The sequence below is a fragment of the Bemisia tabaci genome, chromosome 1, assembly GCF_918797505.1.
Source record: "Bemisia tabaci chromosome 1, PGI_BMITA_v3".
NCBI lineage: Eukaryota > Metazoa > Arthropoda > Insecta > Hemiptera > Aleyrodidae > Bemisia > Bemisia tabaci.
In genome coordinates this window covers 54597842-54615865 of record NC_092793.1, presented here as the reverse complement: position 1 = coordinate 54615865, position 18024 = coordinate 54597842, and the positions used below count along the sequence as shown (strand labels likewise).

Here is an 18024-nt window from a genome sequence, read left to right as displayed (position 1 = left end):
AGGCACAGCGCGGACTTTTCTCGTCACGTCCTCAATCTCGACTGTTCCCCTACAATCTACAATCATTCTGTGTTCCCCTACAATCTACAATTAATCTGTGTTCCCCTCGCCACACCGCCCGACACAACAAAAGGTAATTTAAAGCAAATTTTGGCTTTAGATCGGATGGTTTGCGTGAATCTAATTCAATGAATCCGTATTCCCTCTTGGATTCGATCCTCGTTTTCGGGTTCACCGAACTGATGGTTGGTGCTCACCTGGTTCATCGTTGGCATTCAAATTGCACTCCGTGAAATACCAGCCCCTCACTCATGGCACCAACGTCAGCAATTGTATCGGATTCATGACGATCGATCGGATCGAGGCGAAAGTGCACCTCTAAAGAGACGTGTCATCGGGCCGTTCATACAGAACGTGACGCTGAATTTTGGGGTTTTCGACCCCCTTCCCTCCCCCTCATACCACTTTGGGGACGTGGGTCCCAGATCCCTTTCCTTGTAAAACACTCTTATCTCCACCTCCCCTCCTTCCGCACGGATGGTGCGTATATTATGAACGGTCCCTAAGCGGCAATTGCATTGAAGGATTAAAAACACCTAAGAGGCAATGGAGTTTAATGGAGCCTTGGGTGGTTTGTACAAATGTTCCCCGTCGTGCCATGCATGCCGTCGTTACCGTGTCGCGCTCGCGCCGCGCCGCGCACCTGCGCCTTTTAATTACGTTGATTAATGCGTATTATAGACATTATGTTCTGCACATCAGTTGCACATCATATGTTCTGTTATCAGTTCTGCACTCTTACTCTACGGTCTTTTTTGAAAGAAAAAAAAAAAAAAAAAAAAAAACTCGAAATATCTACGAATAACTAATTTGCTATTAGAAATAGAAGCTAAATAGATGAACGTAACTTGCGAGAATTCGCTCCCTCCGAAAGAGCACAGAAATACACTTGGAGTTTCCTGTGTGACGTTAGACTCTTATTTTCCTCCGATGAAATCGGCCGATGAGACAGGGCGGGTGGGCGAATGGGGGCGTTTTCAAATCCAGATGGAAACAGTTTTGGGAGTTATGCTCGCCGAGGTTTGTCCGACAGTGACGCCAGTCCAAGACGTTTTAATGGAAGCCATACCTCCGATGAGTCTTTCTTCGTATTAGATCATCGCAGATGACTTCGCCCAGTTGCCGCAAGTAAAGAGATTTCCTTCCAGAATTTAGTACATCGGTCGACCGCAACATCGTGTAGATGTGCCATTAAAAGGTAATCTATAAGAAAGTTGGTACCTACTCGTCCAGTCAAAAATGAACTATCTCCTCTTTTTAATTTATCCTTTCAAAACACACGTGTGCTTCAGTGGTCATGCTGAAGTAGCCATGCAATTTGCATTTCCTTGACTTTTAGTCATATTTTCGAAATTTGATTGACTGCAATGGCCTTTTCGTGCGCAGAACTTAAGATTATCAGTTTCAGCGGTATTAAAATGGTACCTAGATTGTTTTGCACCTTTCAGACTGAATTCAGTTTTAATTAGGCTTCGAAGAGATTTTAAATACTGAGTTACGTCACTTATTCGAAATAATATTTTTTTCTTTTTCAAAAAACGATTTCATACGAGTGCCTTTTGACAGTAGAAGATGTGGTCTCTGGACAGTGTATAAATAGGTATACATATATTTTATGGTTTTTTTTTTTTTTTTTTTTTTTTTTTTTTTTTTTTTTTTAAAATTCAAATCTTCAAAACTGCACTCTTTGGGGTCGATGAAATGAAAAGTTGTTTTATAAGCCAATTTTTTAGCCAAATTTCCCCTCGTAAATTGCATTTCTACTATGAAAATCTAGGACAGTTCTAACCGAAAATTTCACTGATTTTTCTTCTGATCGCATGAAAGAATCGGAGCAACTAGGGGGTCCGCCCCCTCGCCGCTACGCAACCCAACCCCGGAGGGCGCTGCGCGCCCCAAACGGCCCTCATTATTCTTACTCCCCTTCCTCACCCTGTCCATAGATCGTCTTAAAAATGATTTTATTAGAATAGGGAGGATTTTGGGCAATGATTGCACACATAAATTCTTGTAAAAAATTTAATTTTCGCGTCAGTTTTGCAACATTGGAATGGAGTTACGTTCCTCCGTTCGAGAAACGACGAAAAGAAAGGAGTGCTCGAGCGAGTCGGGAGGAGGGGCGTGTAAATAGGGGTGGAGTAAATTAGTCTACGAATCCTCTCAAGATTTCTGACAAGCCTCCGATAATTATTCAAAATGCAGAGCGCATTATGCAGGAGTCTGGAGACGACAATTTGCAGTTTGCGGTGGAGGAACCAACCCCCATGTCGCCGCCGGGGCAGGAGACAGCGAGCTTGTCCACGCCGAGCGCCGCGCCGCCGGAGGAACGCTCAACGAGGAAGGGGAAGGAGGGAAAGAAAAACGGAGACAGGAGGGCGGAAAAGAGCGACTCCAGGAGAGGAATATGCAGACTGCAAAGAGACATGGAGCCAGGGACATGAGGGCACATCCCTTGCATCACTCAGGGGTAGCGGGACACGGTCGGCTCCGCAGACATTAGCCACTTATCTCAATCCATCTGCCTGGGCCCGGCCGTCGTGACACTTGTTTACACATGTTTGGGGATCTTGTTTGTCAAAACAACTCATTAACCTTAAAACAAACAAAATGATTCGACAAGAAAATTGATCGAGTCGGTTCAAGCAGTCATCCTGCTTATTTAGTCGTCTCTGGTCTCTTCGATATTGTCGCGTTTGCCCCCATTTCGTGTTTTCTCAACGAGGGAATCGGTTGATTACTAGCGATTTGACAACTAGGAGACCTTATCTCCAAGACCTGCCAGGATCACCTACATCCTTCCTGTGTCTCGGGTGATCCAGTTTCCCAAGTGGGAGCGGTGCAGACTGCAGTCTGCAGTCTGAGTAAATTTCCCGCTTTGAGCGAATGCATTTCAACTTGCTCAGCCATTTTCCTAGAAATTGTCCGACAGTCAGTTAATGGTCGTCGTTTTTGAAAAAGGTCACACCTGCTCTTGGGAACCCCATGCGTCTTAGTATTTCTGGGTGTACCGCTTCATGTTAGGTTTCATCGTTGTAGAACGTCGAGCTAGTTTGTCCACGTTAAGAACTAAGACCGTCTAATGTACCTACGTTTACCCTATTTTGAGGAAGATTTTCCGATCCCTTATTCGTATGTTTAAAATTCATGTTAGTTTTCTTTTTCAAATAAAAGAAAAAGAAAGTATGAAGAATTTGCTCGATTTCACAAAAATGTTGCGACAAGCTCTCGTATACATCATGAGCAAAAGAATAATATTTTGTGATTTCTTTTAAGTAATACAGTTTTTTGAGATACCGACATCTCTTCTCATTATTCTTTCTTCTAAGATGGTAGCTTTGATTGTAAAGGAGGGGTACATCTTTTCTCATTAGAAGCCGGCCATGTCGGAAAATAGCGTTCTAAGTTTTCACTCAGCTTGCTACGGTGGCCTAGTGGTCACTACGTCTGACTCTATCTTAGTAGATCTCGGATTCGAATCCTCGTGGCAGTGACAAATTTTCACGGAACTGAAGAACGAAACTGCAGAAGCAGATCATGTGGCTTTAATCCGTGACAATTTAAAAATCAAGAGCACGGATGTGTTGTAACCCCCTAGCCCCATACTCTTTCAATGTTGCAGGTTGCAGGATCCTCGAAGGATTAAAAACCGCAGATGACCTGGAAGAAAAATTAGAGGATCACTTGTAACAAGTCGGAAAAAAGAGGTATTTTCGCCCGAAACTTCACCCAATGGACACGACTCTCCAAGTTCCTTTAGCACGGCGAGCGTGGCCCCTTGGCCAGGAACCTGAGCGCACCCCTAGCGACTCTTTACGAATGCGAGACGTAAATTACGGATGCTCCCACACTTGACAGGTGGTTTCCGCAGTTTCGCATTTCACGGAGACAGATAATAAAGTGATGATAGCTTTGGCCGCGTTCGGGGAACTTGCAATCAGATAGAGCGTAGGCATACGTATGTGCGCTTATGTTAATAGAGCACTGATCGGGAGATAGGAGGCGCTTAGCTTTCTCATATTTTCAGTCGGAACACTCTCTTATTATCGACTGGCCACAAGCCAGGACGCTAATAGGCGTCTCGTTATGTTTTATTTTTATTTCCACTCCCATCGGCAGGTTAATTGCAGAGGACCCGATTGTAATTGAATCGGCCCTGTCAAGCCAATGCTATGCAGTGTGTCTGTGCCCTCCTCCCCTCGCTTACCCTCCGCTTACGCTCCATCCCTCCCGCCCCCACCCCCTCAGAATAATCATCCTCTCATAGTCCAATATGCTAATCCCACCTATTGGAAATGCTGTTTTTGCAGTAAAGTTTTCATTGAAAAATAAGCGTCCGCCGAGCGTAGGTGCGAATTGTGGGGTGTAATCTGCCGTGCTAAGGAGAAACGCCGTATGAACCTTCAGGCGTTGCCAAATTTCCTCTCATAAAATGGAAATTTCTTGGTAAATTTATGAATATTTTCCTCTCAATTTTTCAGATAATTCAGTTCACAATTTTACATAAAGATTCTGAAAATTTGAGGGAAAAATATTCATAAATTTCCTATAAAATGAACATTTTATCGAAGAAAATTTGGCAACTCTTGAATGTTCATACGACTTTTTTCGTTAGCACGGCAGTAGTGTCATAGTGAAGCTATATAATCATTATTTTCAGGTCGGAGAGGGGATATTCAAAAGCAACACATCCCTGAAAATCACGAAAACATAATCATCTTTGAGAAAATCTTTCGGGGGTTAATCTATTAAGGGGTTCAAGATGGCCAAATTCTGGTTCCCAGCCTTCATTTCCCCAATTATCAAGCGATGTCATTCATGGCCTGGTCATTCTTCCGAAGTGATATTTGATCCTCTTTCGAAGAGTTCCGGATGAATTGTTGCATTAGATCAACCCCTGAAAAGACATCGATACAAAACGAACATGCGTCTGTCGTTCTCCCAGAAAAAACACATTTGAAACCGCGGCCGAGCCTTGGCGTGACGTCAAGAAAACGTAGTTAAGCCGCGTTTACCTAGAGAAGACGTCGTCGTCCGCGGCAGGCGTCGCGCGGCGCGTCTCTCGAGCTAGACTGTTTCAACGCAGGACAAGTGTGCCTCTTTTCCCAGCGCAGCGGGAGGTCAGAGGTTAGCGCTCGGGCTTAGGACGCCGAGACCAGCGTGCGGCGTCAAAGTAGGCCTGCAGACTGCTCGGGAAGGAGTCTATCGCCGTTGGCGCCGGTGTCCAAACAGAACAGTCGTGGCACATTGCATGGTGCATGCTTCGGCTGGGAAAATATCGTTCTCACCTTGATTTTCAGGACGGGATGCATAGGTAGGTGCAAAAATAACCTTTTTTTTCTCCCTATCTGGATATCCTTGATTTGTAGTATACTGAGGAGCATCTTTTTCCAAAGTTTCTGCCTCCAAAAAAAAAAAAAAAAAAAAAAACCGGTGAGGAATGAATCTGGTGAGGGAATTTGGGCCCAAAGCTAAAGAAAACCCATCACAGATTTTGCCTCAAAACTGTTCGACAAATTAAGGAATTGACACGCGGTTTGCTAAAGCGACTCCCAAAAAGAAGCCTCCGAACGAGTTCACCGAAATGTTGTAATTTGGTCTTGACTGGAAGTCAGGAAAATTTGACCCGGTCGGATTTGAAAGGACATTTTTTCTCACGTTCGTGGAAATATGGAAAGTACGTGATGATCGATTTTCAAAAAAATTGATATATTGTTCTTTAAACCATGCTGATTATAAAATTCTATGCCGCAAACTGGGGAAATTATTTGCTCACGAGTTATGACCGCAAAACCGGCGAAAAACCGGGCTATTTCGGGCCGCCTGCCATGGTTCTCCACTCAGGCGACGGTGGGACTCGGCTGTTGCCATATCTTGTCTCGCGTCGCGCCCAGCTGTGCCTATGTGCGCCGGCGCCAAGGAATATCGGAGCGGTGCCGGGCAAAATTTTGAAAATTTAAGAACCTTAAAATGCGGTCATAGGTACTTTCAATAAGTTAAATCTTCTCCTGAGTTTGTTTTCCACATAGAGTTGAGCCTAATGTACGCGGCCGAAACAAAAACTGTCAGTAATAAGTTACATTTTTTCCTAAGTTATTTTCCAACCTGAAGTTGAGCTTAATTTTTGCGCCCTCCCCCCCCCCCCCCCAAAAAAAAAACCCGGCGTACAAATGGCCCTAGTACTCGGAAGTAGTATCAGCATAAAGAGCCAAAATGCCCTTAATTGATTCACCTGAAGTGGCTGAGTTTTCGGCGGGACATGGCCTTAGATGAATAATTTCACAAAACTATATAAAATGTAATTACGTGAAGCATTTTTAAGACTCTTGCGCAATGGACTTAACGTGCCACGGAATACAAAGAAATAACAGAATCATAATGTCGGAATTTGTTTTAAAAATATATATGTATTATATCATGAGCAAAATTTCGAAGTTTCTTTTTGAATTCTCGGATCATTGCTGCGTGTTGCGAACACAGCCCCAGAAAAATCGTTGAGATTTCGTGGAAAATAGTATTTCACTTCTAAGCAATAAAATTAACGACTTTTTCGGTAAAAGGGCGTAAGAGGCTTGCAATGCTGCTAAGATTGTGCAATTTTTTACAGCGTTTGGGACAGATGAAATTCATTCTCAGTCGACTCACTTCCTTACAATAGTGAGGAGAAATTCGAAGCAAATTCAGGGGAAAAATTTTTGGCAGAGCTGTCGGATAAGTTACATACAACTAGAGAACTCTGTTGCACAATCTTAGAAGCACTGCAGTGTGTCTATTAAAACAGACTGGTCAAAAATAAGTACTTTTTCAGTAAGTTCTCGAGATATTCAGGACCTCCTCCACCCGAAAAATTCCGTACTTTTTCAGTACCTCCATTTGACGAAATTAGAAAAATTTAAAAAATTTGAAATTGCGACAAAAATGACAAAAAACTTATAAAATTTCCGGACATTTTTGCGGAATTTCCGCAATTTTTCAGTACTTCCGGACCGCCCTTAAAAAATCAGTACTATTTCCGGACTTTCCGGAAATTCCGGACTTGTAGACACCCTGCACTGGAAGTCTCATACGCCCTTTTACCGAAAAATGCATCAATTTTGGGATTTTGAAAAAAATACGATGAGTCAAACGCGGTTCCCTATCGAATTCTCGGAGCATTGTTGCGGGTCGCAAACGGAGCCCTGAAAAAGCGTCTAAATTCCATTGAAAATTAAATTTGAATCAAAGAGATCGAAAACACACCAACTCGGTAATTCGGAAAAGCGCAACTTTCATTAAAAACGGTCAATTTTTATAAAGGTTATTAAAGTTAGCGCATCTGTTCCAACTTTAACCTTTAAAATGTCCGTAAGTGTCTGTCTTAAGGCACCAAAAATCTTTTCCTTAGACCAACTTCTTCATCTACTGTGCATTTGTGTGTGTGTCTTGATTACTTTTTTCTCCGAGTTGTCGTGTTTTCGTTCTCACTGATTCATTTCATTTCGCATCTGCGGCTCGCGATAAAGCGACGAGGGGGCAAGGCGGCAACGCGGCGAGAGCTAAGCGCCGGCCGGCCGGTGCGCCCTGCACGCCCCCGGTGGCTGGCGCTGCTGTGCTGGAGGAGCCGGCTGGATTTGAACTTGCGAGCGCGGCTCCGTGGCGCCTTTTAATAAGCTAACGCGTCGAATAATTGTTACGTACTTGACATGTTTATGAAAAATCCACATCCTCCGCGCCGAGATCCCCCGGCTCCCGACTCGACGTAAGCGGCGTCGCGTCGCATCGCATCACATCGCAGCTCCTCTTGCGGCTCCTGCCACCTGGTATTTTTGGAACGAGTGGACCTCCCGCGTAAGAACTTCTTATTAAGAAGGCCCGTCTCACCTCGGAGTTGGCACCCGATGACCCATCCTCACATTATAACCTTAAGGGATACATCTTCAAGGGAACTTTACCACTTTTCTAACTTCTACAATATGTATGGACTATAAGATATAAGCTCCTACAGTTTCCGCATTATGTCCGACCCCTTCCAGCGGCTCGCTCTACTGTGCCACTGTGCGGCCCGGCGCCTCTCATTAGAAACACCCGGTCAGGGACATCTCGACTCCCCTCTCTCCGGGGGGCAAAGTCCCCCAGTTTCCCATGTCTGTAATGTCTTAGGCGGTAATCGCCAAGATGAACAGAACTTATCGTCAGGTAGACGGCATTTGAATACACATGTCCCAGTCTACGGAAGAGGGGACCCCCGTCCACAAAAACTCAAATGTCATGATATTACCGTATAGAAGAGTTTTTTCCAAACATTTTGGGACCAACTGCCTGCCCAGATGTATAGAGTAGACAGTCCTGGCAGTTGCCCAGGGGCCCGAAATTTCGAAGAGAAGAAAAAGGAGAAAAGGGGGCTTTCCAATTTTTTTTTTTTTTTTTCAATTTTGGGCCGGGTGAGATTTCAAGTAGGAACAAGTTAAACTCGCCGAAAATTTTCCAGGAAAGACACCCGTGGCCCCCTTTTCTCGCTAGAGCCATTGCGGGGGCGACAAATGCGGGAAATTAAAAGTTTCAAAATTTTTAACTTCTCGCTCAAATTGCGACAAAAATGAAAAAATGAAAACAATTTCAGATTTTCTTTAGGAATTTCCGCTCTTTTTCAGTACTTCCGGACCGCCCTTAAAAATCAGTACTATTTCCGGACTTTCTGGAAATTCCAGACTTGTAGACACCCTGCTTACGCTGCAAGATCCCTCACATTTCTTAGGAAGGACCGAATAAATTCCTAATGGGAGGTGGGGGCTCCCCTGGACCCCCGACAATTCCGCCCATGAGGGAAGTGGCATTGAAGAGGACGTAGACGTGCCAGACAGAATGACGGACATAGACCCGGGTTGACGGGGCAGGAGAGCAATGAGCACGGTCAACCTCAACCGTATACGATCTCCAGGACATGTATTCAGCTGGCGAGCGGCAATTGATTAAGACACGATGAAATCACAATCGCCATTATAAGGCAATTAGCATTCAATGGTGCAAACAACGCGCGGCGCCTCGCCGAAGAGCCAGGATCGAAGCTCACAATCAGCCTCGTGCGTAATCGCCGAGCCGAGAGCACTTCTCGCACTCGATATACAGGGTGATCCAAAGGTCCCGCACCACCCCCATGGTTCTTGTCCCTTTTTAGGGTGATCCCCTTATAATTTTAACCGGCGCAAAAAGTAGGTTCCTCTAGTTCAGGAGGCCTCACAAAATTTCAAGTCTCTATCTCAATTGGTTCAAAAGTTGCAGGCGTAATGCCGGTTGATGGTGGTGTAGGGTTTTTGAATCACCCTGTGTGTATCTACTTCAAGAGCAATCCCGCCTTCCTTCTTCCTGCATCAGGATCCACGCGTTCGTTCATGCGCGAAAGCGCACAGAGACAGTACGTTTCAGTGACCCCTCAGCCCTTACCGCCGTCGCCCCTGAAACCTAAAATTTACTTCTGGAAGTTAACACTGAAATTAGCCTAATCATGACTCGTGTCCAAGCAGTTGAGCAATTCTCAGCATTCCTCACCTCATAAGCTGTAAAACCTTGCACAGAAATTCCTAAGGTTTGGTTTAATAGACCGAATAGCTTGGCTGAGTAGACCGAACAATGCGGTTGTCTGAATCGAACAAAACTAGGTTCCATGTCATCCGAAAAAGTTCGGTTTTACCGACATTTTTTTCTCTTCAGTATTGGATAATCAACCACAAGAGCCGCCTTCGACTGCAAAGAGAATTTTTGGCGGTTATTTTTTTCAAAGTTTTTAGAAAGTATTTTCTTGGCGTCCAAATGACCGAGTGGAATCTATGAATCTCATTATTTGTATAAAACAAGAACAAGGAAAAGTAAATGCGTACGTACCGGCAAGCACTCACACTTCATGCAGTACATGACCCCGAAAGGAGGGCCCAGATCCAGATACCACGAAGAACCGATCTCCCGAAATTCTTTCCCGAACTGACACTCTGAAAAAAATAGAGAGGAAAAAAACGCCATTACATAAATGAATACGCACTGCAACTCAAATTGATGAGAGAAAGGGAAAGGGTACATTCTATTATACAAATATTCACTCGTTACCGACCTCTCCAACATGTTTTTTGTTTGCCCAATCGTTGTTTTTCGGTGACTTTCATCAGTATTACACATTTTGCAAGATAGGGAAATTTACATTCGAATTGCTTTCGCCGAGACCCAGCAGGACCTCCATGGAGGACGATGCGTAATTAATACTCAGCGGATTAAATATCAAAGATTTGTTTTTTTTCTCACAAAATGTTTTAAGAAAGAGGGTAAAATATCTAAAAACGACACAATATCCTGAGACATTACAGAAAAATCAATCAATAATATAGAGGTATGAAAGAAAACTTAGATGAAAATTACGCAGAAGCAAGTTACACCCCTGATGCCGAAAAGATCTGAAATACCAGAAAAATCAGCCCGAAAAATCTTTAGACATACCTCGAACGAAAAAAATGAAAATGTATGGAATCAAAGAGCTTACATGAATGATAGGAACTCGAAAACAAGAGAACCCTAATGAGATCCAGAAGTCTACAAAAACTTTTATACCTTGGATATTTGGGCGTTGTTAAGTGTAAGAAATCATACTCGTGAGAATCGTCCTCATCGTTTTGTCAACATTTTGGCATAGCGAGCAACAAATTTGATCTGGAGCTTGATTTGTTCCTGCTTAAATATAACCTTTCCGACCGATTGATATCAACAGGCGCCCGACAAGGCACTTTCAAACTGTTATTAGAGGGTTCTTTTCCAAGTATCACGTACAAATGTGCTGATTTTTTACCTCTTTTTTTTGCCGGCTGACTGACAAACCTCCGCCCATCTCAAAATTAGCGTGTTTTGTCTTGACCAGTTAACTGGAAACTCAGAACCATGTATTTACGTACAAAACACGTTGTTTTTATTAATTGAGCGGTATAAATTTTCCTCTATCGTCCATGCATATTTTAAAACGACATCGGGAGCAGCTTTTTGCGTATTACGAATATCAAGTGCGGTCTTGTGTGTGTGCTCGTTTCGAATAGGTCCCACTATTCCGTAATCGTGATCAAGGCATTCTTATACGAGGCCATCTTCAGTTTTTCTTCGTGAGTTTATCCTCTCAGATCCATCATATAGTATCCTTTCACATACAAATAGGTTTTTCCTATCTCTCAACACCTTTTTCACTCTAATCTGCACTGAGTCCTAGAGCCAGGTGCCCTCCCATGTGTGGTTTATATGCCGTTGGAGAATTCTTGCGTTATGACCAGGGTATTAAAGGCCCTTCAAACCCCTTAAATATACCCCAATTGTGCCTATTCGAGGCTGTTGGCTCCTCAACTAGAGTAAAAGCCGCACAACTCAAATGTATATGCTCATAATGTTGTTATAAAATATTCTAAACATATTTCATTGGCTAGAAATTGATAATGCTCTATAATACGCATTATAGACTTAAGGGCCGTTTGTACGATCTCTTGTCAACCTCTGGTTACCAAACCAGCGGTCTGACTCTGACCAGCAGTCAGTCTGCCAATCAGCCTAACTACTGGTTTGCGAGAAAGAACAAAGGCTGGCCGGGACTTGACCTGAAGAAAACCGGGAGTCATACACACCTATACCTCTGGTCAAGCTCTGGTCAGCTCAAACCACCACTTTAACAAGCACCTGACCAGAGGTCTTGCAATCGGCCCATATGTTGAGGCTTCAAATAATTTCTGATATTTTTTTTCTGAGAAAGAGGAAAATATGGATAGTTATTATTTTTGAAATATGTTCTTCTTGATCTTTTGACTCACCGAGACGATTCCTGCAGGTCGATTGTTGAATCGTTATCGAATGATCTCGATCGATAAATCCCTATCTTCACAATGCTATATATCGATCAAGGTCATTCGATAACGATTCAACAATCGACCCGCTGGGTGGCAACATGGGCTCATGAGACTCTCGAAAATGTACAGATAGGGATCAAATAAACGAGCAGTGCTGTCATTTAGTAAGGGGACTCCGAGGCTGAAATCACGGCAACCTTGCTGATGTAGTTGATCCCTATCTGCGCACTGAGACTACGCAGAGTTTGGATTCAGAGTTAGAGTACCTTTATTCAGAGTTAGACTCTCAGCAAAGTGGGGGGATCCTCTCTGTTACGGGCTTTAATTAGAGCGGTTTTTTGAGCTTGGGAGTTCGTTTCAGAGAAGATCAGTGGCACCATCGTATCGTGCTGCATGGAAAAGTTCATTTCAGAAAAAGTGCTCACATCGTGAATCTCTGACGTACGCAAGAGCTCCATGACTTGAGAAAGGAAGAGGGTGCCGGGGTCGGAGAGGGTAGAGGTGCAAGAGGGGTGGGGGCTCCGAGCGTCGCGACGCTGCTGATTAGTAAAACAAATTAGGAACGACGTCTTTGGTCAACGTTGTTGGCGTCGCTTGTCTGCGTCATCGCGGCGCTTATGATGATGACATACCGCAGTGCCATCTAGCGGCGCAACTCCATTCTAATCCACATTGCACAGCGTATCGGACGACGATACATGCATGGCACTCTGGCTCCAGGTTGCCGAATTTTCGGAATTAAACTCCATATTATGATGAATACCGTTGAGATGAAAAAACTCACGAAGAATAAAAATTTGATAGATATCATCAATACAATCGAATTTTGCCAAATTTAACCATTTTTTTACCTTAGTGAAAGCATCCTGAGTAATTTGACTGGCAAACTGAGTAAAATTTTCAAAGAGGCGTTTCAATTCATTAATATTTGAGGACAGCATCACAGTTCTCCAAACTCATGGAAAAACGTAATACTGCAGGTCGCACTTACAGGCTATACTGCTGTATGAACATACCGACCGTTCCAGACTCGGAGGCCGAAAGTTCCGGCCGTAAGTTGCTCCGGCTTCTGAACCCGGAACTTTCGGCCTCTGAGCATGGAACCGACGGTATGCCTATAAAGCTTGTAAGTACGGCTTTCACAGCCGGAGTTTTTTCCATATAACTATACAGAGGGATTTTTCAAGGGAAAGAGCTCTTTCACTCCTCACGGGCGTGATGGTATTAATGACGGTTACACATGGTCATAACTTTTACCGCACAATTTTTAAAACATGAAAAGATCAGCCTTCGGAGAGGGGAGGGGGGTGGTGGTCTCTTAATTATGCCCGTGTACACTCGGAAAAAAAAGAACCGCGCTGAGCACCAAAATCTGGACCTCACCACACGCGGTGGATGGTGATTTTGCCTAACCCTTGCAATCCGCACTTGGGCACAGCCGGCGACTGTCCTCGGCACATTCCTCCGGTACTTTCGCACATACCTCCTCTACTAGGCGACATGCTTCCCTGCACTCCACCGCATGCGGTGGAAGTTAAAACAAATTTTGTGCGCAGCGCGGTTCTATTTCTCTCCGTGCAGGTGAATTTATGGTACCTGAATAATCATCTTTCAGGGCTGAAATTATTCTCGTCGTGTATCGAAGCAAATGGAAACTTCGGGAAAAGCGGAGATTTTTGGGCAAGCGCGGCAATGGAGCTCACGCTTTTATCATTCCGGTGGTAAAGTTATTAAATGACGCTAATTATTTCAGCTTGACGCCGCCCTCCCCGCCGCACCCTCTCATTTGAGGCTAGGCCAGCGGCCAGACATTTATTTTTGGCCCAACAACCCCCTCTCCTCCCCGCGCCCCAGTTCTTGGCCCCCCGCTTCTCCCCTCGTGATAAGCGACGCTCTCCTCATGTCATACGCCGCTCCATAATTGAACCGTTTGCTTCCCGATCCGCCTGAGGGGCAGAAACTCGTGAACCATTCAGGGATCCAGCAAATTGGCAACATTGTTCTTCTCCATTTAAACCTATGGGAAGATATCGATTCTTAGATTGGCCAGGTGCTCCGACAAGAATCGATTATTTAACATAGGTTTAAAGGGAGGAAACCCAATGTTGCCAAATTGCCGGGTCCGCTTCTGTCGTGAGCTCTGAAACTCCTGTCTAATCATGAATTCTGAAACTCGTTAGATAATAGCGCCTCTGCAGGAACGTTAGCTGTCTGATTGAATCATACGAACGGAGTAAATCGCCAATTTTAAACCCCCTTTCTTCATTTTCTGTTACTGATTCATTTTTAAAATAATATGTTTCATGCCATACGCTTGTTTAATTCAACCCGAAAGGATGATAGGTACGCGGTTCACCTAAAAGTTAATTTTTTAACAGTGCAGTGATAATCTATTTAGTTGATTTACATTCAAGAGATCGATTTCAGCCAGAATCTAAGTCTTCAAACATTCTCTGATGCACCCACGGCCTCACTTCGGACGCTCTTATAGGCATAGGTTAGAGATAGTGTCGTCCCTCTGACGTAAGGGTGTATCTCAATTTCCGCATGAGTCCTCGAGAGTGTGGATTTTTAAGTAACACGGGGCCCACGTCGAAATTGAGATGTACGTCCTTATGTTAGAGGGGCGACGATAAAGGTTCGTTTGATCAGGAAGGAAGGAGCCACATCTATTTGACTTGAGAAGAGGATGCCCGGTTCCGTATGGTCACCCTCGTTGCCAGGTCGTGAGAAAATGTGTGACTTCCCTTCAGTTGAGAAGAATAAGTACAGCAACCTTATTTCCACGAGCGCAGCTAGAGGGCAACGGATCTACTCTGCCGTGATAAGGAAAAACGTCGTATGAGCATTCGAATGTCAACAAAATTTCCTTCCATAAAATATTTATTTTCGAGGAGAGTCATGGATTATTTTCCTCGAAATTTTCAGACACTTCAGAGGATATTACCCTAGTAATGAATCGTAGTACTGCTAGTAATTAATCGTCGCTCATGATAACCCACCGTTTCGCGATGTGAGTTTAAATATAGAGTGTAATTTTGTTTTAGTTTTTAATTTAAATCGGTTTTATCGCGAGTAGGAACCACGAAGTGATCGGAAGACCTGATGATGGGACACTAAGATCCTAAAAATAACCAGGAGATCTGGAAGAAAGGATAGAAACAAAAAAATGTCTAAGAAAACACAGAAAAATACTGTTCCGTAAAGGAATACTAAGGAATTTAACCTATCAGCAGCATAAAGCAGAGCGTACCGAGCTCACGCCTTCAATTTTACAGATGCAACACAGACATCCATCAAACACGAATAGTTGTATCTATGCGCCGTCGCCAGCGCGCATCCTTTCTCTTCTTTTAGTTCTATATTGCGCTTGTTTCCGATTGTCGTGCTGCTTCAAAAGCTACGCGAGCGACCCATCCAAAGATAGGAGAGACGTAATCCGGCCTCATTTTTTTAACTTCTCTTCACAACTGAGCGACACCCTAAAAGCAATATAGAGCGGAGCGTTGCGAGTGCACGCCTCGCGCCATCGCGCCTTCAATTTTGCGGACGCAACACGGACATCCACCAAGTACGAATAGTTGTATCTCTGCGCCGTCATTAACCCGCATCCTTTCCCTTGCTCTATGTCAATATTGTGTTTATTTTCCGTCTGTCCTTTTTGTAGTGGAGCTTCAAGGGTTGCGTGAGCAACACATCCAATGATAGGAGAGACGAAATACGGCCTCTGTTTTTTATTTTATTTTATTTCATTTTATTTACATTAAAGTACATAAATGACACAAAAATAGTATCTAAGCATTCTTGTCGGTGAAAACCCCCCAAAATTTACTTTTCAAACATCATTATAAAAATCATGAAGATAATAAAATGCCGTACAAACTAATAAGGTTTTTAATTCCCTGAAAAAAGCGTAAACTTCCCATTCTTTTAATACTTTTCTTAATTTCAGTGGAAGATTATTGAAGAGCCTGATGGCAGACTTTTAACTTTTCTTCCAAACCTGAGCATAGAGCGAAAGATTGCGAGTTCAAAGAGGAAAAAAAATGTGGGACTGCGAAATATTTTTTCTCTGAGTAAACCATGCACTTTTTCGTGCTCTTATTATTTTATTTACATTTAATTACTTTCCACCGAGCGGCTAGCGTTCCTTGGGATATTAAGTCTCTGAGTCTAGGTAAGTGTAGCGTGTGGTTTCGTAAGGACTGCGACTGCTTTTGAATTTCGAGCGGTCGGGCTGTTTTTTGCCATTTTAGTAGACTCTTGGGCGAATATGGGGCAAAGCCGAACAACCTCCCGCGAAAGGATTAGGGGCTCTTCCACAAAAGGAGACGACGCCGAGAAGAGACTAACTAGTGAGGAAGGGGAGAGAAGGGGGCGATGCTTTCGGATGCATTAATCAATTGCAAGGAGCCCGCCATCGGCCATCGGTCGCGAATGGCCGGGTCGCCTGCCCCAACAAGTACCACAGCGTTGTCAGGTTTTATAGTGCTGATCATCAATAAAATCCGAGAGAAAATGCAGAAATACTCTCATAGAAAAAAAAATTGCCCAGTGTCCACTGCTCATGCAGAGAAAGGTAGCTCACAGGCCATCACTCAAATTTTGGGTGGGCACCAACCCTCTGAGAGTGAGCTGACATCCCTCCAGAATCTGAGAGATTCTAAGATCCATCAGATCCAGTTCTATGATCTTCTTTTCCGTACTTTTTGTAACGATTGTCTCACACTAGTCTCGCTCCCTCTAATAAATGGACCGTGTTTAGCAGAAAGGAACCAAGCCACATCAGATATTGCCAAATTTCACTGGGCAATTTAATGTTTTACAAGAGAACATTTGTGCAGATTTGTTCGAAAATTTTCAGGAATTTTCTACGTAATATGCAGAAAATTTACTGAAATTTACACCAAAATCTGCACTCACATTTTCCTGTAAGAAATTAAATTGCCCGATTAAATTTGGCAACAGTTGATGTGGCTTGGTTCCTTTCTGCTTAACGCGGTCCGAACGAAGAACAAAAATGCAAATAAAAACAACAACAAAAAATCAAAATAAATCCTAACTTCACTTGCCTCTCAAAATAAACAGAAAAAGAGATAAGAAAAACGGATAGAAAAAAAAAAACCTGTTCCATATGTAGAGAGGAAAAGATTTGAATTTAAATACATACAGACCGGTAGGAGAGATTGTGGGGGATAGAGAGAGAAAGAAAATCCATGGCGCACCTATACAAAAAACAACCCTCTGGCTCATGTGCAAAAAAGTACGTACAATTTTCATATAATAGTTTTTTGCACCACGAGCAGAGACTCACTTGGCCCGTTTCGAAGTTTAGCATGACTATGTTTACATACTTCCCTCTAAGTTTTTGATGGAAAAATCTCGAAGTTCGATACATTGGGATATCCGAAAGAAAATAACAATTCTCATGCCAAACAGCGGAACTGATTGTCCGGAAGAAAATTTTAGGTGACTTGTCCCTTCCCGCGCAAAAAAAGAAACCCTTCTCCAATAACTATCTTTAAAAGCCTAAACGATTCAAGCTCCAAATTTTCCGATCCATTTGACCGGTCAAAATTTAATATTTCTTGCTCGGATACTTTTGATTTCGTTCTAGGATTTTCAAAAGATTTTTTTTGAGAATATGGAGTAAACATTTTCTCGAAAGTAACGAATACACTCTACGTGACGGAAAAAACGTGACGCACCGGGGGTGGTCCCTTCTTACTGCGGCGAGGGGTGCTCATCTTTTCTTGGGGTTTTTATTTCAGGATTACCCTTTCGATATCTGGACCGCGTTAAGCAGAGAGGAACCAAGTCACATCAGCTATTGCCAAATATAATCAGGCAATATAATTTTTTACATGAATACGGTTGTGCGGATTTTGTTGCAATTTTCAAAGCATTTTCTACATAGTGCGAGGCAAATGCCTTAAAATTTCCAAAAGAATCCGCTTTAACATTCATTCGTGAAAAATTAAACTGCCTCGTTAAATTGGGCAATAGGTGATGTGGCTTGATTCCTTTCTGCTAAACTCAGTCCATTTAGACGAGGAGCAAGGGCGAAACAAGAGGAAAAGATGGAGTGAAATAAAAAGAAAAATTAGAGGTGAGATTTGGCAACGCG

The 18024-nt window shown here is 43.3% G+C and overlaps 1 protein-coding gene across 1 annotated transcript in view; it reads right to left on the bottom strand.

Annotated features, from left to right (window-relative positions):
- sog (short gastrulation) overlaps nucleotides 1-18024 on the bottom strand; it is a 76400-nt gene that overhangs the window by 42664 nt on the left and 15712 nt on the right. The window contains exon 2 of the mRNA XM_072303723.1: nucleotides 9916-10019. Coding sequence (XP_072159824.1) covers nucleotides 9916-10019 — 104 coding nt within the window. The remainder of the gene's footprint in view (nucleotides 1-9915; nucleotides 10020-18024) is intronic.